The 26,172-nt window shown below is 46.0% G+C and overlaps 1 protein-coding gene across 2 annotated transcripts; it reads left to right on the top strand.

The window, feature by feature from the left end:
- The first annotated feature begins 326 nt into the window (after positions 1-326).
- IL18RAP (interleukin 18 receptor accessory protein) lies at positions 327-24,200 on the top strand. 2 transcript variants are annotated; one of them, XM_068982278.1, is made up of 10 exons: positions 327-396; positions 1,280-1,523; positions 1,950-2,133; positions 9,489-9,639; positions 14,915-14,980; positions 17,553-17,676; positions 19,675-19,826; positions 20,903-21,040; positions 22,941-23,114; positions 23,827-24,200. In XM_068982278.1, the coding sequence occupies exons 1-10, from the start codon at positions 327-329 to the stop codon at positions 24,198-24,200; spliced, it is 1,677 nt and encodes a 558-aa protein (XP_068838379.1). The 2 variants fall into 2 exon arrangements, with proteins under 2 accessions (XP_068838379.1, XP_068838371.1); XM_068982270.1 differs by having other exon boundaries at positions 1,202-1,523.
- The last annotated feature ends 1,972 nt before the right edge of the window (positions 24,201-26,172 follow it).

Here is a 26,172-nt window from a genome sequence, read left to right as displayed (position 1 = left end):
TACAGAGTGCAATTTCAAGCAGGACCCAGAGTCGGAGATGCCCTTCCTCCTTCAGTGGAGTAAGAAGTGACGTGTGCAGGGACTGCCACACACCGCTGAAAATACCACTAGAGTGTGGGCATGAGAGGGCTCTTTGGGCAGGACCTGCCCTTTCAAAGCTTCCTGTGTGACTTGTGTTTTGATCACTGGTTCCAATTTCTTCATTTCCCATTTCTTGATTTACAGAAACGAAGAAGATTCTCAGGGTGGAGCTCTGAGGGGCAATGTCCTCTACTGTGGCCACAGAACCAACGTCCTGAAGCGATGACAGGGACCCAGGGAGAATGATGCTTTATTTGGGCTGGATATTTCTTTGGCTTGTCGCACAAGGGAGAATTAGAGGATTGAATACTCCAGGTAGGGTTTTTTTCACTTTTCCTGCTAACCCTGTGAGTCTTATGTTCCAAGTTGAAAGAGACAGATATTCTGTAATACAGGAGAAAATTATATAATTATACAGAGCGCTTCCTCTCTGCTGTTAAAATGGGGGTGACATTTTTGGGGAGACACGATTGGGCTGAACAGCTTTGAGTTAATCCCAAGCATTGATGGGGAGCCCAGTTACCCTCTCGGAGTGTTCAGTGGCTGCAACTGAAGAGGAATTACAGGCGGGTTGGCCATCTCTAACAGGAAACCTCCATTACTATTAGTGATGCTGAAGACCAGTGGAAGGGAATTAGACCTGAACTTCTTTTCCTCACAAAATCGGAAATAATAATAAGAAAGACACCCATGGGAGCTTAATTCTTTGTGAAACCATATACTCTTTGGAAATAAAAGTTAGAGTGTCTTCTTTTTTAAAAATTACAACTTTCATTATTTTTTTAACAGAATAGGCAATTTTCCAGTCACTGTTTGAAGATAAACAGTTACTTTTATTTTTTTATTGGAATATAATTGCTTTACAATATTGTGTGAGTTTCTGCTATACAACACTGTGAATCAGCCATATGTATACACGTATCCCCTCCCTCTTGGACTTCCCTCCTACCTCCCACCCCTCCCCTCTAGGTCATCACAGAGCACCGAGCTGAGCTTCCTGGGCTCTGCAACTGTTTCCCACTAGATATCTATTTTATTCTTTATAGTGTATATGCACTGATGCTATAGAGTTTCATCTTCTAATGTGTTTCTGGGTTGTTTTGCTTATTGTGGTTTTCAGATTGCTTCACTGAAAAGCCGCTTAGAACATACTCTGCAAGGTGTGGAGAGGAGTTTGTCTTGTTTTGTGATTTGCCAGAGCCACAGAAATCCCACTTCTACCACGGAAGTCAACTCTCACCCACCCAAGGTTCTGAATACCTGCCCTGTAGTGGCAGTGAGAACCTATCCGATGTCCAGTGGTACCTACAGCCTCAGAATGGAGACCCAGCAGTAGAAATCACTCGGAATGCTCCTCAGGTCATCCAGGAGAAGAGCACCCTTCATTTTCTGATCACAGGGATAAATCATGCCGGGTTATATATTTGTAGACCTAGGATGAGGTAATGTCTCAAGTGCATTTCTCTCTGCAAACATCTCCACGTCCTTTACTATCTGAATATAGCAGCTGTGTTCACGTTGTTGTTGTTCAGTTGCTAAGTCATGTCCGACTCTTTGTGACCCCAAGGACTACAGCACGCCAGGCTTCCCTGTCCTTCACCATCTCCCAGAGTTTCCTCAAATTTATGTCCTTGAGTTGGTGATGCCATCTAACCATCTCATCCTCTGTCGCCCCCCTTCTCCTCCTGTCTTTAATCTTTCCCAGCATCAGAGTCTTTTTTCAGTGAGTCAGCTCTTCCCATCAGGTGGTCACAGTATTGAAGCTTCAGCTTCAGCATCAGTCCTCCCAATGAATATTCAGGGTTGATTTCCCTTAAGACTGGCTGGATTGATCTCCTGTGTTTACGGGACTTTATTAATTTCCCTAGGAGCCCCCAAGAGAATGCCTGCTGTGTCCGGATGATCTTAGAAGTTAAGCCCCAAACAAATATGTCCTGCGAGAGTGCCATCTCACATGAGCAACACCTTCTTCTTGGTAGCATGAGTGCCATTTACTGCCCAGGTCTCAGCCACCAAAGTGATGCACAGAGTCCAGAGGTGACCTGGTACCAGGTAAGAATGACTTCTCTGAATCTGATGCCAGAGTTAGTTTTTTATGGTAACAGCTCCTTACATACATCAGAGAAGCATGGGTTTGAATCTGAGGTCTGGAGCAGGGGTCCCCAACCTCCAGAATCTAACACCTGATGATCTGAGGGGGAGCTGACGTAATAATGATAAAGTGCGCAATAAATGTAATGTGCTTGAATCATCTCAAAAGCACCCCCTACCCCCACCCTGGTCCATGGAAAAACTGTCTTCCTTGCAACCTGCCCCTGGTGCCAAAAATGTTGGCGGCCACTGCTCCAGAACTTCCCAAAGCGTGACCTCATGTCTACGGAAAAGACCTGACATCCTAAAGCAGTCTATCCCCCAGCAGCCACAGAGTCTGATGTCCCAATCGTTAGAACCACCCTCTTGATCAGTGTCAGAAACTCTTCTAAAACACAAGTACATGTTGTGGGAGGCTAAGACATAAACTTATGACCACTCACTCATGCAGAAAACCTGATTTGTTTAACTTTACTGCCTTTGGAAAGTAAAGGGTATGGTTAAGGTGAAAGGGACACCCAATAAGTGTGTCTTGAAGGGTTTCTAAAGAAGCAGGAGACGAGAATACTTTCTGAAGAGGGCACATCTGGGCAGACCAGATGGCAAACACAAGGCCTCCCAGGCGACAGGTGTCTCGCGTTGGTGAGTAGTGGGTGGGGGGAGGGCAGTGTTAAGCCACAAAGGGAACAGGAGCTAGGGAAAGACAAGTTCCCAAACGATTCCGAGTTAGGAACGACGTGCGAGTAAACTTCATGACAAAAACGTTTCACGTTTCCACTGAGCTTTATGGTTTTTCTAAGTTCTGTCAGACACACAAATGCTGCATGAGCATCTCTTCTCAAGTCCTCTGAGGTCAGTTGAGCCCTGGGTGGAAGAATTTGGGAAGAGAGTTTAAATTGCCTCTGGTCCCATCACTTCATGGGAAATAGATGGGGAACCAGTGGAAACAGTGTCAGACTTTATTTTTGGGGGCTCCAAAATCACTGCAGATGGTGACTGCAGCCATGAAATTAAAAGACGCTTACTCCTTGGAAGAAAAGTTATGACCAACCTAGATAGCATATTCAAAAGCAGAGACATTACTTTGCCAACTAAAGTCTGTCTAGTCAAGGCTATGGTTTTTCCTATGGTCATGTATGGATGTGAGAGTTGGACTGTGAAGAAGGCTGAGTGCCAAACAATTGATGCTTTTGAACTATGGTGTTGGAGAAGACTCTTGAGAGTCCCTTGGACTGCAGGGAGATCCAACCAGTCCATTCTGAAGGAGATCAGCCCTGGGATTTCTTTGGAAGAAATGATGCTAAAGCTGAAGCTCCAGTACTTTGGCCACCTCATGCTAAGAGTTGACTCATTGGAAAAGACTCTGATGCTGGGAGGGATTGGGGGCAGGAGGAGAAGGGGACGACAGAGGATGAGATGGCTGGATGGCATCACCGAGTCGATGGACATGAGTCTGAGTGAACTCCGGGAGATGGTGCTGGACAGGGAGACCTGGCGTGCTGTGATTCATGGGGTCACAAAGAGTCGGACACAACTGAGCGACTGAACTGAACTGAACACTTGTAATGCTTGTTTGAAGTTCAATACTTTGCTTTAAGAGAGCATGCAAAAGTTTAAATTCGACTTCCAAATATATCTGTTTATTAATGTAACATCATTATTTTAAATCTCCACTGATCAAATAGTTTTTATGATTTCTTTTAAAAAGTGTACTTATTTATTTGACAGTACCAGGGCTTAGTTGCAGCCTATGGGATCTAGTTCCCTGACCAGTGATCAAACCTGGGCCTTCTGCATTGGGAGCACAGAGTTTTAGCCACTGAACCACCAGGGAAGTCTCTATCTGTTGGCTTTCTGTATTCCCAGACTCAGCATCAGATACCCCTGGAGGGAAAATTATTGCGGGGTGAGATGCTATATCCTCACTTGATTCTCTTGAGATTCAATGACAACTGGTGTTATGGCTATTGTAGATGTAAGTGAACAGGGAGGGTGAGTGTGTGCTTAAGGTCTCAATTTTACATCTTAAAGTGACACTGAAAACATACTGCCCCAGGGAAATCCTAATTTAAGAAACACCTTACTACAATGAGGTATCATTTCACACTGGTCAGAATGGCCTTTATTAAAACGTCTACAAATAAAAACTGCTGAAGAGAGGGTGGAGAAAGGAAACCCTCCGACACTGCGGATGGGAAGGTGAAATTGGTGCAGCCCTATGAGCAGCGCATGGAGGTTCCTCAGAAAGAAAGACAGAGGCGCCGTTCAATCTAGCAGCTGCACTCCTGAGCACACATGCAGATGAAACGCTCATTTGGAAAGATACATGGACCCCAGTGTTCACTGAAGCACTGTTTACTATAGCCAAGATATGGAAGTAGCCTAAGTGTCCATCCAGTGAACGTAAAAAGAAGATGCGGTGTACACACACACACACACACACACAATACAATATTACTCAGGTGTAAAAAGCAATGAAACACTGCCATTTGCAGGAACATGGATGGACCTAGAGATTGTTACGCTAAGTGAAGTAAATCAGACAGAGACAAGTATCCTATGATATCACATATCTGTGGAATCTAAAATATGACAAAAACGAACTTATTGATGAAAAGGAAACAGATTCACAGAGAGAGAAAACAAACTTATGACTACCAAAGGAGAAAGGAGGGGGAGGGATAAATCAGGAGTGTGGGATCAGCAGATACAAATGACTATACACAAAATTGATAAACAACAAGTTTCTACGGTGTAGCACAGGGTCCTATAGGCAATATCCTGTAAAAAGCCATAATGGAAAAGAATTCGAAAAAGAGTGTGTATATGTATATGCTGCTGCAAAGTCGCTTCAGTCGTGTCCAACTCTGTGCGACCCCATAGACGGCAGTCCACCAGGCTCCGCCGTCCCTGGGATTCTCCAGGCAAGAACACTGGAGTGGGTTGCCATTTCCTTCTCCAGTGCATGAAAGTGAAAAGTGAAAGGGAAGTCAGTCGTGCCCGACCCTCAGCGACCCCATGGACTGCAGCCCACCAGGCTCCTCCATCCATGGGATTTTCCAGGCCAGAGCACTGGAGTGGGGTGCCATCGCCTTCTCCGTATATGTATGTACATATGTATAGATATATATACATATATATGTGTGTACAGATGACACCAGCCTTATGGCAGAAAGTGAAGAACTTAAGAGCCTCTTGATGAAAGTGAAGGAGGAGACTGAAAATGTTGGCTTAGAGCTCAACATTCAGAAAACTAAGATCATGGCATCTGATCTCATCACTTCATGGGAAACAGATGCAGAACTGTTTCCATTGGGAGATTTTATCAGTTCAGTTCAGTCGCTCAGTTGTGTCTGACTCTCTGTGACCCCATGAACCACAGCATGCCAGGCCTCCCTGTCCATCACCAACTACCGGAGCTTACTCAAATTCATGTCCATTGAGTCGATGATGCCACCCAACCATCTCATCCTCTGTCATCCCCTACTCCTCCCACCTTCAATCTTTCCCAGCAACACAGTCTTTTCAAATGCGTCAGTTCTTCGCATCAGGTGGCCAAAGCATTGGAGTTTCAGCTTCAGCATTGGTCCTTCCAATGAATATTCAGGACTGATTTCCTTCATGATTGACTGGTTTGATCTCCTTGCTATCCAAGGGACTCCCAAGAGTCTTCTCCAACACCACAGTTCAAAAACATCAATTCTTCAGCACTCAGCTTTCTTTATAGTCCAACTCTCACATCCATACATGTATAGTGTGTGTGTGTGTGTGTGTGTGTATAACTGTTTGCTATACACCAGAAACTAACACAACATTATAAGCGAACATCCTTGAATTTTTTAAAAAAACACATTAATTTCATAGCCTCTAAATTGTAGTAAGAAAAGTCAGTGGTTCTGTTCATTATTTTCAGTTCTCTCGTAAGAATAAAGCTTCCCATGGTTCAAATGAATCTGTCATCTGGGGTGATCAACATCTTACTATGTCAAGGTGGCTGTTCCCAGTCCCGGAAAGTAAGCTTGTCCCCAGTTATCTAAGTTGAAAACACATTTGAAGTTTCAATGTTCGTGTCCCTAAAATGAAAGCTATTGTTGCTTTCTGGTAAGCACAATCCACAGGGTAGTTGACAGCTTTCTGTATAAACCACTCTTACAAATGAAACCCTAACACCGTGAGGCATGCACAAAAAGAAGTTTTATTTCTTCTCTGGCTTGGCTGCAAAGGTCAGGATGTGTTCAGTGGTGATGACGCATCTGTCTTAAAAGCAGGCAAACAATGACTGACTGTTGTTAACATTGTATCTTTTTTGAAAGTTTTTATTTTGTATTGAAGTATACCCGATTAACAATGTTGTGATGGTTTCAGGTGGACAGCAAATATATACATGTATCCATTCTGATAGAGATTTGGACAGGTCGTCACACAGTATCATGGAAAGTCACAGACCTCCTGGAAGCGACATATCACTAAAAGTGATGACATTGGACAAATGGGGCTTCCCAGGTGCTAGTGGTAGAGAAACAGCCTGCCAGGGCAAGAGACATCAGAGATGTAGCTTAATAATTTAATAATAAATAAATTATTAATAAATTAATCATACATTTAAAATTAATGATAAATTAATCGATGAACTCAAATGGACTGGACTGTAGCTCACCAGGCTCCTCTGTCTATGGGATTCTCCAAGCAAGAATACTGGAATGGGTTGCCATACCTTTCTCCAGAGAATCTTCCTAACCCAGGGATCGAACCCAGGTCTCCCGCATTGCAGGCAGATTCTTTACCATCTGAGCCACCGGGAAAGCCCTAAATAAAAATGTAAGGACAAAAAACTGGAATAAACAGAATTCGTCTAGAGATGATGTTATGTTGCGCTGGTCCAAAAGTTCCTTTGGGTCTTTCTTTGAGATGTCGTGGAAAAACCCAAATGAAGTTTTTTGCCAAGTCAGTATCACTGGGAGAGCTTCCCTGATGGTGCAGACGGTAAAGAATCTGCCTCAATATGGGATACCCGGGTTCAATCCCTAGGTTGGGAAGATTCCCTGGAGAAGGGAATGGTAACCCACTCTAGTATTCTTGCCTGGAGAATCCCATGGACAGAGGCCACAGTCCATGGGGTCACAAAAGGTCAACACGACTGAGAGATTCACTCTTTCTAATATTAAGGGGAGCATGTTTTTTGTTCAATCTTTAGTGAATCTTTGACCCAAGGCAGAGTTTGAGCAGTGGGAGAGGCTCCTCTGGAAGGGCTTGGGACACTGAGCCTTGGGTGCCCATGACACGGCCGTGACCTCCTGCCAGTAAGACTGTGCCCAAATGACTTTTCCACTGGTGGTTTAAGACGGCCTCACTGACACACCACCGCACTGACGTGGCTGCTGCGTCCTCTCTGACCCTGAGCTCCATGGAATTTTCACACATAGACCGCCACTTCTTTTCATTTCCCCTGGCCTCATTCTTCTTGTCCCTGGTGCCCAGTGGCATCCTGTGAGCCCAGGGTCATGGGGAGCTGGGGAGCAGGTGAGGCTCGCCAGACCAAAGGCTGATGTGATGCCAGGGAGGGAGGGGGTTTTGGAAATTATTTCCAAGGTCCATACATTGGCCCATTCAATGGTTCTCACTGTGAAACTTCTGAACCCTGGGCAACTTCCTGCCCTCTGTGCAACACTACAATCCACAGGGTGTCAGAGGTGTCAGTTCTCTGTAGGACTCACTGGTGTTCTTTATACACTCACGCTGATCCACTCTCCTCCTTCCCTGTTTTGTTCATGACCGTTTCTTGTCTGAGCAAAACAAAGAATTTCTCATGAGGCCCCAGCAGCACCTCTTTCCTACTTGGATCATTTACGATTGTCTTATTAGAAGGGCTACCCATCCCTCTTGAGACAAATGGTTTATCTCTTTTCTTTGATGTTTCTCTTGAGTTCTGTCTCATAAACTCTTGTTTTTAAATTTTTAGTTATTTTTGGCTATGCTGGGTCTTCGGTGCTGTGCAGGTTTAGCCACCAAGGAAGCCTCCATCTCATAAAATCTTAATGATACATACTCAGCCATACTTACTCTTCATTAAAATAAATCAGGCTCACTTTGTAATTACTCATCTTCCCCATGGCCCAGCTACAGGCTGGTTCCACCTCTGCGTCCTCTTCTCTGTGTGCTACTTTCTCATATAATTTAAAACCCACCTTCACCAATTTCTGTTCTGCAGGTATATACCGTTTTCTCTAGAGGTTTCATCTCTGAGTTTTACCCCATGCTCTGAAGCTTCCGTTTAAAAGCTTCTTGATCCTTGAGATCCACTAAACACTGTCTAACCTCATCTGTCCCCCTTCTTGGTCTTGTTTGACTTCCTACCTGCAGCTGCCCAGCTCTGACCAGCTCTGATCTTCTTCTCAGCCCCTGGCCAACCTACTGGAAATTCTTTCTGGGGCCACAGGAAACACACCAGAGACTTGAGGAGGGGAATTCCTGCTTCTGAGAGTCAGCAGGCAAAGTGGAAGGGAAATTCCTTAATCAGAACATGAAACTCAGAATCAGAAAAATGCAGATGGATTCTCAGGTCTCTCGTGAGCTGTACAATATGGAGTAAAACACAGACTTCGGAACCTCAGTTTTTCATCTGTAAAATGGAAGCATAGAGTCTGTGCAAACCCAGAGAACCCTTAGAATAATCATATGAAATACACAGAGAAAAAACTTTGCAGCCTACATGCATTGTTGTTTAGTGGCTGAGTCACGTCCAACTCTGTTATGAGCCCATGGACTGTAGCCCGCCAGGCTCCTCTGTCCATGGATTTTCTAGGCACGAACACTGGAGTGGGTTGCCATTGCCTTCCCCAGGGGATCTTCCTGACCCAGAGATCGAACCCACATCTACTGCATTAGTAGGCTGATTCTTTACCACTCAGCTACCAGGAAGTCTCTACATGGGTAGTAGGTTATCATTATTTCATTACTTTTGTTTTTTTTTTTTAATCTCTTTTCTTTTGACTGCAGTGGTGAGAAATTCACCATTGGAGTACTTGTTGGTACACTCTTAGTGGGAAGTTGGAAGGCCGGGTGCTATGTGAAGGTTAGAGAATTAAGGATTACAAGACTAATGATATACTGATCACCCATCATTCCGTAAATATTACAGCGCCCCGAAAGATACAAATACAGAATTTCTTCACAATTTGAGGGTATGAATTTCTGCAATATCCTTATATCTGACTGACCTTCTCTGGTTCAAATTTGTGAAGTTTGGCTATAGCTGAGCTTAATATGAATAGTAATTCTCTGGTTAAGTTATTTAATTTTCTTCTCTCTTGGATTAGAACGGAAAACTTCTTTGTGAAGAGAGGAGCAACCCAATTGAAGTGGATGAAGTTTATGACTATCATCAGGGCACGTACGTGTGTGATTACACTCAGACAGATAATTCAAGTTCATGGACAGTAAGAGCTGTTGTTCAAGTGAAAACCATTGGTAAGTGAGATTTTTCGGTTTCAGTATTTGATATTCCAAGTCCAGTTACCCAATTAAAGTTATCTTCTTTGGCTTAGTGATGTTTTTCCTTTTGGGGGGTAGGGGGAAGAAGATAGTCATAGACTACAGTCATGAAAAGCCTGGAATATTGGTAAACATCAACTTTCCATTAACCCAGCTTCCATCCTCTGAGGAAGGCCATGTTGTGGATCATATTCAGTTGTCACAATTTGGGTTTTCTACGCACTGATTCTTTGTTTTGTGATGCTATGTATATATATATATATAGGACTTTCCTGGCAGTTCACTGGTTAAGATTTTGCCTTCCAATGCAGGGGTGTGAGTTCAGTCCCTGGTCAGAGAGTCAAGATCCCACATGCCTGCTGGCCCCAAAACCAAAACATAAAACAGAGGCAATATTGTGACAAGTTCAATAAAGGCTTTTAAAATGATCCACGTCAAAAAAAAAAAATCCTAATTAAAAAGTGAAAGATTCATGCACAGAAATAAAAAAGCTTAAATATTTCCCACATGAGAGATAATACATTTAAAAACAATACTAAATGTTTCACACCCAGAGGTAAGTGACACTCCTGTGCCTGTCACCAGCTTCAATAGAGGCTTTTCCATCCCACTGTTTCTTTCCTGAAACAAAACACTATAGATAGAGCTTGAGGTCTAGGTCCCCAGCCCTTCCCACTTCCTCTCTTTGCAGATGTAGCCCACTCTTTCCATTTATGTGTTTATGCTTTTGCTACGTATGTATATTTCCATTAATAAAGTAGGATATTGTTTTAAGTTATAAAATGAGATTTGTGTTACAAACACATGGGATTGTTCTTAGGCATTATTTTGCTAAATTACACCCCCATGAGCAATGTACAGATTCCTATTTGTCCAAAATATTTATAATATTTGGTGGTTTCAGGCTTTCTATCTATTTTATTTTTTGAATTATGAAAATGTGATAATACATTTAAAAGAAACTTAGAAAATACAGAACAAAGTTACATATAGTCCTACTATATATTACAATTACTTTTTTAAGTAGATAGATTGAGATTTTTCGTTGGAGTTTGAATATCAAACTCTCAAAAATTAATAGAATGAATATACAGAGAAGCAGAAGGATATGGTAGACCTGAAAAGCACGTGAACCAGCTCAACATAATTAAGATTTATACAATTCTCAGACAACAGCAGAATATACATTCTATGCACATTTCCACAGACCGTAAGCCAGGAGGCACTGGGACATATCCAAGGACATAAAACAAGGTGCAAAAATTTCATGGTCTAAAGGTATTGAGATCATATAGAGTGTGCTCTCTTATCACTGTGGAATCATGTTAGCAGTCAATATCAAAAGATATTTGAAAATACCCCACGTAGTTTCAAGGGCAATGTGACACCTAGCAAGAGAGACCTTTGACTTAGCCATTGAAAGCCTCAATAAAGTTAGAAGAGGTTTCAGACTTTCTGATTTGTCTCAACTGGACTCTTTTTTTCCATTCCAATTTACATTTCTCTGACGACTATCAAAGTTGCATATCCTGTCATTCGTTTCTTGGTCCATTGAGCTTATTCTTCTGTTGACTTGTCTATTTTTACCCCAGGCTTTCCCTTGGGTCATTCTCATTAGATTTACCAACATCAGCATGGATAAACTATATGATATAAGTTAAATATGGCTGATCTCAAAACATAACCATACAGAATGGTTGACTGAGCTCTTAGTAAATCTATTAATTACTTTTACTTCCTTTTCTTTCATTACAAGATACAAACCACATGGGGCACCCTAAGACCCGTCTACTTCCTGGCCCTCGCTCTCGCCACCACTTTGGACGTCAGCGACTTACATTCATATGAGATTGTTCCTTGGGTGAGGGGTTAGAAGGCATATAGCCCGCACGGAGGGAGCACTAGCTGCTCTTCCGCTCAGGCAGGATGACTCACCCCATCAAACTTTCAGTGGCATGATTTGCTTCTCTCTCTCCCAGAGGACACCTTGAAACATCCACTTCATCTTTGCATGCCTTCCCCGTCATCATTTCTGTCTCCCTCACTTACTCGTTCATCCTCTCATGTATTCATTCTCACACGAGTATTTGTAGAACATCTAATACATTTCAGGCACTGGGCTTGATGCTAAAGATGTAAGAGTGAGCATCTGGACATTTCTCTGACCTCCCAGAACTTTCTATCTTGTGGGACAAACCAGAAGGATTCAGGCTACAGTTCAGTAGGATGAATAGAGAGAAGGGGAAGCCGTGAAGCACGTAGGAGGCCCATCAAACCCACACCTGGGTACCCGAGGCCAGCTGAGAAGTGAGGGGCAAAGACAAATCAGTCCACTGAAGATGGGCAAGATGCTGTTCCAGCCATAGTGAGCAGCACAGCTAATGTGCGGGAGATGAGAGAGAGCATGGTGCATTCAGGGAGAAGAAGAAAGTGAGTTGAGGGTATCTGGAAGCAGAACTGACTCCACACTGTTTTCGTAAGTCTGGACTTTGTTCAAGGAACAACCGGGAGCCATTGAGGGTTCTATGGAGGAGTGTGTCATGAATAGATCTGGGTTGGACATAGATCTCTCTGCTTATTGTGCAGAAAATGGGTTTGGGGGAGCAACAGTGGAGGCAGGAAGAAGAATTAGGAGGCTTTTTTGAGGCCGACAGGCAGCTGCTGACGGTGGCCTGAACTAGGAGGGACAGAGGGATAGAGAGAAGTGAATGAACTCCAGAAATATTTAGGGAGCTACACCTAAAGGGGTTTGGGAATCAGGAGTGAGGAAGAGGGAAAAAGAGGAGTCCAGGATGAGAGCCAGGTTTTACGCTGGGCAAGGAGGTGGACTTTCCTGTAATACACTGCGAGATGAGATAGAAAGGGGAGGAGCGGGGTGAGCTGGGATGGGGTGGAGCGGAAGTGGAAGGGGAGGATGTGGGATGCGGGGCTGGTAGAGGGAACAGGCGGGAGGCTCGATTGTGCTCCTGAAAGATGCCTCTTGCCGCTTCTGCGGGAGGGGCTGTGCTGGGCCCTCCTTTCGGTGTGTGGCTCCCCTAGTTCCGGAGCGTGGCCTTCTCTAGATGCGGCTCGGGCTCGGGTGCCCCATGGCACGTGGGGTCTCAGTTCCCCAGCTCGGGCTGGAACCTTGTCCCCTGCGTCGGAAGGTGGATTCTTGACCACTGCACCACCAGGGAAGTCCTCTCCGGTCACTGTTTGAGCAGACCTAGCAAAGGTGATTAGAAATGGCTTTATATGTATGTAAAAAACATGTGGATGGAGTTTAAGTGCAAGATGAAAGAGGGAAATCAAAGACAGTTTACTTTTCTGGCACGCTGAGTTGGTAAACCGTGGCACCGTGTCATGAGACAGACGAACAAGCAATGAGTATGAGGAAGAAATTCAGTGTTAGCCTTGAAAGGACTTTCAGCCACCAAGTCACCGTGACAAGTGGGTGTTTGGATAAACCAGACTGGGATGTAAGAGCTGGGGCTATGAATGTGAGAATGGTTGGCATACAGTCGAGGGAGACGGGGTCAGGCTGGGAGTGAGGACAGAGAGGAGAGATGCAGAGCATCCAGCGCTGGGGGGTGTGGGGGACGAGGAGCATCCTCACAGGAGCTGCAGAGGCGTGTGAGGACAGAGGAAAACTGCCCCAGAACTCGGAGATAACGTGTTGCAAGAAGGAAGGAGGGAGGCTTGGCCTCATGTGGTGAGACCCAGGAATAGATCGCTGGCTCTGGGAAGAGAAGGGTCATTACTTGCATCAGCAAGTGGGTATCAGTGGAAGGGCAGGGAGGGAACGTAAAGGAAGTGAAACCGATGACGCAGGAGAGAGAACCTTTCAAGGGCAGAGACCTCTCACGGGGAAGGTACCTGGAGCTGCCCCACGTGGAGAGCAGGTGGAATGAAGACCACCGGGACAGAACTGAGAAGTGATATTCACCAGAGGCAGAGCAGGAGGAGGAGCCCAGAGCAGGAGCAGAGCAGAGACTGGGAGGACAGGCCAGCATCGGGGCCCGGAAATGTGCAACCCAAGGAGAGGAGAGCATGCCCGCAGCAGCCAAGGCTGCTTGCTGTTGTTTAGTCGCTCAGTCGTGTCTGACTCTTGTGACCCCACGGAGGGTCCCACCAGGCTCCTCTGTCCGTGGGATTTCCCAGGCAAGAACACTGGAGTGGGTTGCCATTTGCTTCTCTAGGGAATCATCCTGATCTAGCTACTAAGAGGGAAAGCAGGTTAAAAACTCAGCGGACTTTTGTGCAAGGAGGTCACAGAGGTCACTGGCAACTTTGGCCTAAGGGGTTTCAGTGGAGAGACAGGAGCAGAAATGAGACGTGTGGGAGGGGAGGGGAGGGAGGAAATGAACACACAGTGCTCCTTGCAGAACTCAGTGAGAAGGAAGGAGAAGGGGTGGGGATGTGAGTTGAAGGGCGTTTTTTCCTCTGTTTTAAGATAGAGAGACTGGGGAATTCCCTGGAGGTCCAATGGTTAGGGCTCTGAGCTCTCAGTGCCTGCCGAGGTTGCAGGTTCAATCCCTGGTCAGGGAACTAAGATTCCTACAAGCCACTGCAGGGAGTGGCAAAAAAAAAAAGATGGAAAGACAGCAAGGATAAATGCTGATGGGAACAGAGCGAGAGAGAGAAAGTCAAAGATACAGGAAGGTGGTGTAATTCAAGGAAGGAGGTCCCTGAGAAGTAGGAGAGGAGTAGCAAGTGCCCGGAGTAGAAGAGGTGAATTTTCCTATCTTAGGAGATGAGGCATCTTCAGGAGGGAGTTTGACAGTGGAGGAACATTTGAAAGTTTGTGACAGGCAGTTGAGGGATAAATGATTCATGAAGGGCTGAACTCACCTTTATTTTGAAATAAATCGTAAATTTGAGGATGGAGGAAGAGGTGGTCTCCAATCTGGCTGACCCGTACATTTCCTCAGGTGGGTTCTCCTTCCTGTTGCATTTCTCCAGATGGACCACAAACCAACCTTGGAGGGAAAAGATGAGGGTTCAAGTCTGTGGGCGGCAAGCAGGCTGGCCTAGAAGAAAATGTACCCGGGCGGTTATGAACTTATCAAGGACTCGTGTTTTGCTAAAACCTGCAATCTGATGTCACAGTCATTTCTGGAAGCATGATTTTCACATGCAAACTTGAATTTCTAGTCTTATGGATTATGGGTAAACTCTGGAAAAGTTCCCCCAAATTAGATCAAAATGTGACCGTGCAGACCAGGCCTTCGCATTTCCAATGCAAATAATGATTTCTATTTTTATCTTTTAGTGAAAAACACTAATCTCAAGCCAGATATTCTGGATCCCATCAAGGACACCTTGGAAGTAGAACTTGGTAAGATGGGTGGGGTCATCACCCTTGAATGACTTTGTACTTCTGGGAGCAGGTCTAAGAGTGATTTAAGGAACAGCATCAGGATCTCAAGTCAAACAGAACTGGGGGTGAATCTAGACTGGGCCACTGATGAGTTCTGTGACCTTATACAGTGGCTAAATCTCTCGAAGCCATGGTTTGTAAAACTGTAACTGGACAAGCCAAAGTGACCTCACAAAATTGCATTGAGAAATAAGGGTGACTTGAAAGTCAACCACGGTTAATAGATTTTTTAAAAAGATTCTTCCTTACTCCACATAAATTGGAACATAGATTGGTTAGGTCCATTGATTATAAATTTAACCAATTTACCAACGTGCTGCTGCTGCTAAGTTGTTTCAGTCGTGTCTGACTCTGTGCAACCCCATAGACAGCAGCCCACCAGGCTGCCCCGTCCCTGGGATTCTCCAGGCAAGAACACTGGAGTGGGTTGCCATTTCCTTCTCCAATGCATGAAGGTGAAAAGTGAAAGAGAAGTCCCTCAGTCGTGTTTGACTCTTAGCGACCCCATGGACTGCAGCCCACCAGGCTCCTCCATCCATGGGATTTTCCAGGCAAGAGTACTGGAGTGGGGTGCCATTGCCTTCTCCTAATTTACCAACGTAGGCAGCACTAAATATGTATGAACATAGTGTGTTTGGTTTGGCCTTTAAAATAATCACAGGAGCATACTACAATCCCTGTTTAAATGAGTTGTATTCCAAAGTAGTGTCTTCTTCGGGCTGGAGGGGGAAGCGACGTCTAGTGGTTCCCTTGGATTTTGTCAGCTTCAACAATATCTGCATCTTCCCACATAGTCACGTAAGATCTGCTGTCTTCAAAACCAAGTGCTGATTGCGCCTGTAAAATACGTGCCATTTTAAGTGCTAATAAAGTATTTATCCTTGCAGAAAGAAAGGAAAAAGTAATATTATTGTAAAAGACCACCGCATAGCAATTTCTTTTAGATGCTAATTACCGCTGCCCTGATGGCTCAGGGATAAAGAACCCAGGAACCAAAGCAGGAGACACTGGTTTGATCCCTGAGTCAGAAAGAGATCTTTCTGGATCTTTTTTACCCCTGGAGGGGGAAATGGCAACTCACTCCAGTATTCTTGCCTGGGAAATCCCACAGAGGAGCTTGGTGGGCTACAGACAAGACTTAGTGACTAAACAAGAAGATAATATATCTCATTATAGAAAAAAAATGTCAAGATAGATACGGTAAATGACCACTAGGTGGCGGTAGCGGTATACCTGATAGTGAACTAGAGCCATTGGGCTGGCTAAAAGGCTCACTGGGTTTTCCCTGTAAGACCTTATGGAAAAACCCAGATGAAGTTTTTGGCCAACCCAATAGTACAGGCAACATCACAAGAATGAAAGGAAGGAGGAAAGAAGGAGGGAAAGCATTAACTAATATAAAAATAGCCACGTTACCTATGTGCTGTGCTGAGTAGCCTCAGCTGTGTCCGGCTCTTTGCGACCCTGTGGACGGTAGCCCACCAGGCTCCTCTATCCATGGGGTCCTCCAGGCAAGAAGACTGGAGTGGGTTGCCATGCCCTCCTCCAGGGCATCTTCCCGACCCAGGGCTTGGACCTGAGTGTCTCACGTCTCCTGCACTGGCAGGCGGGTTGCTTACCACTAGTGCCACGTGGGAGCCCTAGTTACGTATGGTACCAGTGAATGTTGATGTTATTACTGTCGGAAAAGCATTATCAAGGTGGAAAGGTGAGTTTTCAAATGAAGTCCCTAAACTTTATATGGTTAAAATACTGAATTTCTGGATAACCCTTCCCCAGAAAATGGGTAGAAAGAGGGCAGTGTAGTTACATGCACACCCATCCACAGAGCACAATTCAAAATAGAGCTGAATATCCAGATAATCACCAAAACCTCAGGATTTTCCTTTAACATGCAAATGCTTTTGGCCACCTAATACGAAGAGCCGACTCATTGGAAAAGACCCTGATGCTGGAAAAGATTGAGGGCAGGAGGAGAAGGTGACAGAGGATGAGAGGGCTGGATGGCGTCACCAACTCAATGGACATGAGTTTGAGCAAACTCTGGGAGATGGTGAAGGACAGGGAAGACTGGTAGGCTGCAGTCCATGGGGTCGCAAAGAGTCGGACACGACTGAGTGCCTGAACAACAAGAAATGCAAATACTGCCTATAAAATATTCTTCAGCAACAGCCTTGTAACTACTTTAGCAGCAGCGTTGCAAGACGGGGCTAGTCACTGAAGCTGCTCATTTTCCTGGTGTTTATCCTGAAACCACATCAGAACTCGTAGTGTATGACCATGCCAGTCTTCATTCGGGTAAATATAGCCACAGGTTTGAGATCTAAGTGTTGCGCAGTAGAGACAAACATTGCTGGTTTTACATGTTTCTCAATGAGAGACGGGTAGACGGTTGGCAATGTCCGCGGCGCCTGCCCTACCTGTGCACCTGACCGCCTCGGGGGACAGTTTCCAGGTGGTGTCTTCCTCCTTCAGGGCACATCATTCTCACCAGCGGCCTTCCTGATTTCTGTGGCCTCTTCCTTTTCAGGAAAGCCTTTAACTCTTAACTGCACGGCACGATTTGGCTTCGAAATAAACTTTAATCCTGTGATAAAATGGTACATCAGAGATTCTGACCAGGAGTGGGAAATCGAAACACCCAAGGGACGAAGGTAAGAAGGAAATGAGCCAACTTATTCTTTGCAATTCACATGAAAGGCTTTCACCTTTAGAAAACCCCTCAAATGTACACCCAGAGCTGCACACACACACCCACAGTTGATGGTGTGGCCACTAGCGCCAGCTAGTGGAGCAAGCAAAAGCGTAGATGTGCAAAGTGTGAGTTAATTTTAAACCTGGGGGCCAAAGGCAGTTTTCTATGGGCTTCCCTGGTGGCTCAGAAGTAAAGAATCTGCCCGCCAAGACAAGAGACGGGGGTTCCCTCCCTGAGTTGGGAAGGAGTAGGAAATGGCACTTTCCTTCAGTACGGTTGCCTGGGAAATCCCATGCACAGAGGATCCTGGCGGGGTACAGTCAAGAGGGTCATAGAACTAAATATTTCAGTTGTTTTATTACTTTTTAAATTTATTTTTATTTTTGGCCTCGTGACTTGTGGGATCTGCCCCCTCTGACCAAGGATTGAACCCAGGACCCTGGCAGTGAAAGCCTGGAATCTTAACCACTAGACTATCAGAAATTCTCCCCTATCTCCCTTTTTTTTGGCCCTGTGATTTTTTTTTTTTTTTTTTTAGCTTCACTGTGCAGCATGTGGGATCTTAGTTCCCTGACCAGGGATCAAACCTGCATTCCTTGCATTAGAAATGCAGTCTTAACCACTGGACTACCAGGGAAGTCCCTGAAGTCCCTTTTTAAAAATTACTTAAAAAATTTTTTTTTTAAATTTTATCAGCTGTTTCAAAGTTCTGTTTGTAGAACAGTTTGCTGTGGCTGCTTTGCCCACCACACTAACGAGGAGGCACACTGACCCAGGCTACTTGAATAGACTCGGTGTGTCTAACAGACTGGAGAAGACTCTGCACCGGTGCCAGACACTCCCATCCCCCTGTGCGGTCCTCCTTTCACAGCGGGGTGAGTCAGGGTCTGAACTCTGTAGTCCTTAATGGTCTGAGTGTATCCAGAGGCAAAGGCACAGCAATAAGCAATTATGAGACATGAGGAACAGCTGACACAATCCGACCTGGGAAATGAGAGCCAGAGATGGGATAGCTATTTTTTTCTTATTTTTTAAGGCATGTCCACAGCAGCTTTATTTACAACGCTGTTGTTATTGTTTAGTTGCTCAGTCGTGTTGGACTCTTTATGACCCCATGGACAGTAGCCCATCAGGCTCCTCTGTCCATGGGATTCCCCAGACAAGAATATTGGGGTGGGTTGCCATTTCCTTCTCCATGGGATCATCCTAACCCATGGACGGAACTTGCGGCTCCTGCCTCTGCAGGCAGATTCTTTACTGCTGAGCCACCAGGAAGTCTTTCAGGAGAAGTTAGACGTTTATAAATTGTCGTATGTCTTCTCAAGGGGAATTTGTCATGAAAGAAAGATCAGATGAGGCCCACAAGCAATTATCAGTTCAGTTCAGTTCAGTTGCTCAGTAGTGTCTGACTCTTAGCGATCCCATGGACTGCAGCACGCCAGGCTTCCCTGTCCATCACCAACTCCCGGAGCTTGCTCAAACTCAACTCATCAAGTTGGTGATGCCATCCAACCATCTCATCTTCTGTTGTCCCCTTTTCCTCCTGCCTTCAATCTTTCCCAGCATCAGGGTCTTTTCCAATCAGTCACTTCTTCGCATCAGGTGGCCAAAGTGGTGGAGCTTCAGCTTCAGCATCAGTTCTTCCAAAGAAAATTCAGGACTGATTTCCTTTAGGATTGACTGATTTGATCTCCTTGCAGTCCAAGGGGCTCTAAAGTCTTCTCCAACAGCCAATTATATTCTAGGATAAATGCTTAGTATGATGCTTAGCCAACTCCATCATTTTTAAAAAGTGGGTCATCTCTGAGTATCCTCCATCCTTCCAGCATCTCCGTGTACTATCTGACAGCTCTTCTGAAAGCCAAACAGTTTGTCTGCTTATACAAGTTCCAAAAACTGTTTAATGCATGTCAATCTGTGTTACCCAAGCAGTGTGGTATCTTCCCTCTTTTCCTAGTGTTAAATCCACCTTAAAGGATGAAGTCATAGAACGTGTTGTCCTCTTGGAAAAAGTTACTGAGAGTGATCTTCACAAGAAGTTCATTTGCTTTGCCCAGAACTCCATTGGGAACACTACTCAGTCCATCCAGCTAAAAAAGAAGACAGGAGGTGAGCCTGAAGGGGGGTGCAGAATGCACCCAACTGCTTTTACCTAGGAGGAGAGGAACTTTCCTAAACAGTAGTCATGGTGATGATGGCCACAAACTTGCACCAGATGCCAAAGTTCTAAGTGTGCACTTTGCTTGTGTTGAGTCATTCAATACCTTCACCAAGGCCACACAGCTGTAAGTTTCACATCGGTGATCGAGAGCTGGTCCTCTTACTGATATTCTGCATACAGGGGCTGTGCTGGAGAAACCTATCATTTGTTCGTTCACTCATTCATTTTTCTGTAAAGACCTACAGAACATGCCCTACATGACAGGCATCACGCTAGGACCTAGCCCTCTTTCTTATTTTCCTCCCCTGGCTTCCAAATCCAGAGCATGTGATGGTCTGGACTTGGAGAGTGGAGGAGAGAAAGAAGGGAGATGGAGAAAATGCTTAGTTTAGGAGTTACACGTATATATCACAGATTGTGGCTGGAGAGGAAATTCCTGATAAGGAATGGCTTTCAAATTTCTTTAAGAAGTTCAGAGTTGAAGGTGATATCATTCATTCACTGATGAATAGAGACGAGAGAACAAGCTCGTTTGGAATGCTTGTGAGGCTTAACCAGGACACACTTCATGCCTGGTGCCTGGTGGATGCTCTGTAGAGGTGTAGGTTGAAGGTGCCAGGTGTTAGGTACTTTAGAGGTGAGAAACCAAGCTGGAAGTAGCTCTGGGCTTCAGGAAGTTTAGATTTTAGTAGATTTGATAACACATGAAAGTAGATTATAGTAGGCAATGAGAGGGAAGCTTATCAGGGAAAAGTAAATAAAAGCTGTTTTTGTCAGTTTTCCCAGTCACCCCCCAGTCAGGAACTGGCCATTATCCTGGGTTCTCTTGAGTTCATGTTATGACAGTTCCTTCAAGATGTGATTTAAGACATGTCCGGAATTGAGAGAAATGTTTTCAGTGGCAGTGATTCTGGTAAATCACCTCTGGCAGAGGTGCCGGGCAGGTGCTGTGTGAGTGGGTGTGCTGGGAGGGTGCTCTGGGTCTGTGACCACTCGCCTCACAGCCGCACGTCCCTGTCCCCAGTGGTGTTCCTCTACGTCCTCCTGGGCACAGTCACGGGCCTGGCAGGCATGCTGACCACGGGCGCGCTGTTCTACATGTACTGGATTGAAATAGTGCTGCTGTACCGAACCTACCAGAGCAAGGACGAGACGCTCGGGGGTAAGACGGCCCACCTCGCCTCTGCTGTTTCCCCTCTGAGTGGACCTAGAGGGAGAGAGCTTGGGACATGCACGTTCCCTGAGGGACAAAGTCGTGACCCCCAGCCTCTGAGATCCTTCTGCTGGTCTGGTGGCTTTACACCTGGGAGGGTTGGGCCCCTGGGGGAGAAATGGTCTCTTCTCTTTCCAGTTACTAGGAATCTTGCCAATGATGCTACTGTAGGACATATTGGACTCAAAAATGACTTTCCACTCAGCATCCTAAAGCGAGAGGGTGGATGACTTCACATCTCCATGCCTGCTGCGTTTTCTCTTCTGTAAAGTAGAGTTGTAATCACAATGAATGCCATGCGGACTCGTTGAATGGACACACTGAGGGTTCGAATAGCATGTAGCACAATGTGAGCACACAGGACATGTCCGTCCCCGGCTTCCCAGGTGGCACCATTGGGAAAGAATCTGCCTGCCAATGGGGAGTGGCAGAATCCAACCCCCTGGGAAGGGAAGATCCCCTGGAGAAGGGAATGGCAGCCCACTGCAGTATTCTTGCCTGGGAAATCCCATGGACAGAGGAGCCTGGTGGGCTCCAGTCCACGGGGTCGCAACAGTTAGACACGGCTGAGTGATTCAGCGTGCACGCATAGCTGCTTTACAACATTGTGTTAGTTGCTGCTGTACAACAGAGTGAATCAGCTATGTGTATACCTATATCCCCTCTGCCCAATAATACTATTTGAGAGGCATCATGCAAAGGGCTGGGAAATGGGCCAGCTGTGTCCAGTTTCAGAGCCCAGAGGCTAACTATTGAGATTTTCTAAAGTTTCCATTTAGTTCTTCAGCACACCTTAGAATCTATGTGTATTTATAATAGTTGAGTCAACAACGGCATTTGTTGTTATTGTTGTTTGGTCGCTAAGTGCTGTCTGACTCTGTGTCCCCACGGACTGCAGCCCACCAGGCTCCTCTGTCCACAGAATTCTCCAAGCAAGAATACTGGCGTGGGTTGCCATTCCCTTCTCCAGGGGATCTTCCCCATCCAGAGATCGAATCCACCTCTCTTGAGTTGGCAGGCAAATTCTTTGCTGCTGGGAAGCCCCAACAGAATCTTATGGGACCTTAAAAATATCCTAAACAAGTTCCAAAATATATTTGTCTATCTAAAAGGGAAAGGAACAAGCCTGCTGTAAGTCAGACACTAAACTCTTCGTCTACATTATCCCAGGAAACTCTGACAGCAGCCTGCCAGGGGTCCCTGATTTTACACTTGGGTGTTCAAACCCAGGTATGTGTGCCGTCAGCTCGCTAGCGTGCTGGGCCCTCACAGTGCTTTGCTCTCTGGATATTATCATGCTTTGATGGAGCAGACTGTGCTTTGATGTGTAACTAATGAGCCAGCAGGGCTGCAGCTACACAGAAAGCTTGGAGGAACTCCGGAGTGTGTGTGGTTTAATCAGAGAAAAAGCTCTGGCTGTTTGATCTGACCTCAGGGAAGGCGCAGGAGTGCCTCATTGATTAGAAGCTGATTCTGGGTGCACAGTCGATGCCTCTCAGCAGTGTGGTTCTGAAAAAGTGAATGCAGATGCTGCTTTTGAGTTTCAGAATCAGTTCAGGGCTTCCCCAGTGATTCAGTGGTAAAGAATCTGCCTGCCAATCTTGGAGACGTGGGTTTGACCCCCGGGTCAGGAAGATCCCCTTGGAGGAGGAAATGGCAACCCACTCCAATATCCTTGCCTGGAGAATCCATGGACAGAGGAGCCTGGTGGGTTACAGTCCATGGGGTCACAAAGGGTCTGATCCAACTGAGTAACTAAACAAGGATCCCAAGTCTTAATTCTTCCCCACTTACCATAAGGCTTGAGCTTAGGTAGGTATTTACATTTTTTCTTGTTCCTCTTTCTCAGACCAAAAGGAGTTCGACGCCTTTGTATCCTATGCGAAATGGAGCCCCTTTGAGAGCGAGGCCTCTTCATCTCTGAGTGAGGAAACCTTGGCCCTGAATCTTCTCCCTGATGTTTTGGAAAACAAATATGGATATACCCTGTGCCTGCTTGAAAGGGACGTGGCCCCCGGGGGAGGTAAGTCTGCAGCCGGCAGGAAGCGCAGAACAGAAGGAGAGCTGCAGGCATGCACTCTCTGTGTTGCCCTCCGTTCTCTCTCCTGGGCTATGTATCCTCTGGAAGGATTCATGAGCTTAGAACGTCTTGGGCAACAACGACATGGAAAGCCGTGTGTTGCAGAGACATGCTCCATCGTGAAAAAAAATCCGTCTTCAGAATGCCCAGAGAGACTTCCAGAACAAAGCTATCTTTTCTGGCTCCTCAACCGGAAGTTAGTTCTGTCCTCCCAAATGAGTGGTCCCTTTCCTTCCTGGGACTCTGCCAGCCACAGACTCAGCACTGGGCCCAGCAGGCTCCTGGGCCAGGCACCCATCAGATGTGCAGACCTCATTCGTCCCACCATCCTCTGCCTCAGAGGCCCCCACCCAGGAGCCATGCCCCTCCCTCATTCCAGTCAACCTTGTTCCAGTGAGTCTTGATCCTGGAGGGACTCAGAAGTGGAGGGGAGAGAACACAGGGAAGGAAGCTGACACTGACGGTCACTAGACAGGGAGTATAATCCAACTGTCTGTACAGTTAGTTGATGTAGTAGAAGTGATCAAGAAAACCAGACTTCTCCTTTCCTTTGCCATCGCAAAGAACCCCGCTGGGTGGATCTGGGAGATTCAGGGTTATGGTGACTCAAGGTTTAACAACAACAACTGCAAATAATTAAATTCTTTCTCTCCAGTGTACACAGAGGACATTGTCAGCGTTATTAAGAAAAGCAGGAGGGGAATCTTCATCTTGAGCCCCAACTATGTCAGTGGACCCAGCATCTTTGAACTACAAGCAGCAGTGAATCTGGCTTTGGAGGATCAAACACTCAAACTGATTTTAATTAAGTTCTCTTCCTTCCAAGAGCCAGAGTCCCTACCTCATCTAGTGAGAAGAGCTCTCAGGGTTTTGCCTACCGTCACCTGGAAAGGCTTAAAATCAGTTCCTCCTAACTCTAGATTCTGGACCCAAATACGCTACCACATGCCTGTGAAAAGCTCCAGGGGAGTCACGTGGAACCATCTGAGAATTATGCCATGGATTTTTTCTCTGGAAAAGACGCAGTAAGACAGAACCCACTGGGAGGAGCTCCCAGCCTGGAGGACGGTAAAATGCAAGTGAACCGCTTCCCCTGCCTCCCATCCTGCCCCTGGTGACCAGAGACCTTGACGGACGGAACACGCAGCACACTCCAGGCTGATATCACCGGGAGGGGCCCTGCCAGCCCCGAGCAAGCTTGGCCGGCACTGGAATGAACGCAAGCTGTGGTGCAAGGCTCTTGATTCCCTGGACAGGACAGAGAGAGGGCGAATTCTCCAGACTCCTGCACACATTCAGCCCACTAAGTCCCTAAGATTTTCCTAGTGGTCTGAGCAGAAGCAGCAGATACAGCCACCTGGTTTTGTGGCTGTGGACTGTTGTGTCTGTTCTGTATCGTACACATCGCTTTATGTATCTTTGCAATCAAATAAATATTACTTTATTAGAAACAAGTGATTAAAACTTTGCCTAAAGCATCTCTGTGAAGAAGACAATTCTTATTCTGTGTTCACCATTCACTGGAGCCCAGTATGCAAGGAGGAAAAAAGAAAACAGGGGTCAAGGACCAGACAGAACCTTGGTTCAGCTCTACGACGTCCTTGTGGGAGCTAGAAGGAAGATCCCCTTCTTCTGGGCTGACACAGCCCTGAGTCAGGACACAGGCCTTAGGGAGCAGAGTGGGGTTAGTGTCAGCTCCTCCTTGTCGCCTGACCTTTGTGCAGAGCCTGAAGTTCATGCTTTACTCTGGACCACAAGAAGTGGGGACCAATTAAGCCAACATGATTTGGCCAATGAGGAGACAAGGGATGGACCAGTGGTTTTGCATGCATGAGTGTGTGTGTGTGTGTGTGTGTGTGTGTGAGTATGTGTGTTAAGTCACTTCAATCATGTCTGACTCTTTGCAATGCTATGGACTGTAGCCTGCCAGGTTCCTCTGTCGATGGGATTCTCCAGGCAAGAATACTGGAATGGGTAGACATTTCCTTCTCCAGGAGATCCTCCTGACCCAGGGATCTTATGTGCCAAATATTGTGTTGGCCTGAAAGTTCGTTCAGGCTTTTCTGTAAGATGTTATGGAGTTTTTGGCCAACCCAACAGAAAGACAGTGGCAAGAGGCAGCAGTCACGACAACAGTCTGGGAAATAACTGTCTACACTGGTTAACAGACAGCAGTATTAGGGCGTGAACAGTGCTTAAGTCTGAACCACTGGCCAATTGAGACTGGTGGTCCCCATGTGCTTCCTGGCCCACTGGTCTCATTGAGTTCCTCATAAGTGATGGACCGTCAGCTGGGGGACCAAGTACCTGCTTCTCCCAGACAAGGCTCATTTCATTCTCACCAGTGTGTTTTCCTGATGAGAGTTCAGCCTGCAGTTATAACAGTGTTCTAGTCACAGACGGATGTCCGAATGCCATGCGCTGTCTTACCCATTTGTTGTTACTGTTCAGTTGCTAAGTCGTGTCCAACTCTTTGCAAACCATGGACTGCAGTGCACCAGGCTTCCCTGTCCTTCACTGTCTCCTGGAGTTTGCTCAAACTCAGGTCCATTGAGTCAGTGATGCCATCCCATCATCTCATCCTCTGTCGTCCCCGTCTCCTCCTGCCCTCAGTCTTTCCCGGAATCAGGGTCTTTTCCAATGAGTCAGCTTTTTACATTAGGTGGCCAAAGTATTGGAGCTTCCCCAATAGAAGGGAACGATTCATTTGTGCAGCAAAGCAAAGCACCTTTTGGGCTGACTCACACATTCTGTGTCCCATTCACTGGTATGAGCGTGATCCAGGTTTAAAGTCATTGTCATCTGGCCACTGCTTAGTGCCTGTGGGAAAGGCTCTGAGGTATCTTTGCACAGAGGCACCCACATCACTAAAACCACAGTGGCTTGGCATCAGGCAGCATCCTTGTTGGGAATTTCAGTGATAAAGTTAAAGATGAGCTCAAGGGTACAAATTATTCCTGGACGGAGTTTCTTGTGGGAAGCCTTATTGCAGGGTCTCAGA

Source organism: Capricornis sumatraensis, chromosome 1 (genome assembly GCF_032405125.1).
Source record: "Capricornis sumatraensis isolate serow.1 chromosome 1, serow.2, whole genome shotgun sequence".
Taxonomy (NCBI): domain Eukaryota; kingdom Metazoa; phylum Chordata; class Mammalia; order Artiodactyla; family Bovidae; genus Capricornis; species Capricornis sumatraensis.
This window is presented reverse-complemented; position numbering and strand designations above follow the sequence as displayed.

Excerpts from the sequence above, each read along its gene's own strand:
- IL18RAP (XM_068982270.1), top strand. The coding sequence starts at position 327 with ATGCTTTATTTGGGCTGGATATTTCTTTGGCTTGTCGCACAAGGGAGA. Across the intron at positions 21,041-22,940 it reads CAAGGACGAGACGCTCGGGG|ACCAAAAGGAGTTCGACGCC; the intron begins GTAAGACGGCCC and ends CCTCTTTCTCAG. Across the intron at positions 23,115-23,826 it reads GGACGTGGCCCCCGGGGGAG|TGTACACAGAGGACATTGTC; the intron begins GTAAGTCTGCAG and ends CTTTCTCTCCAG.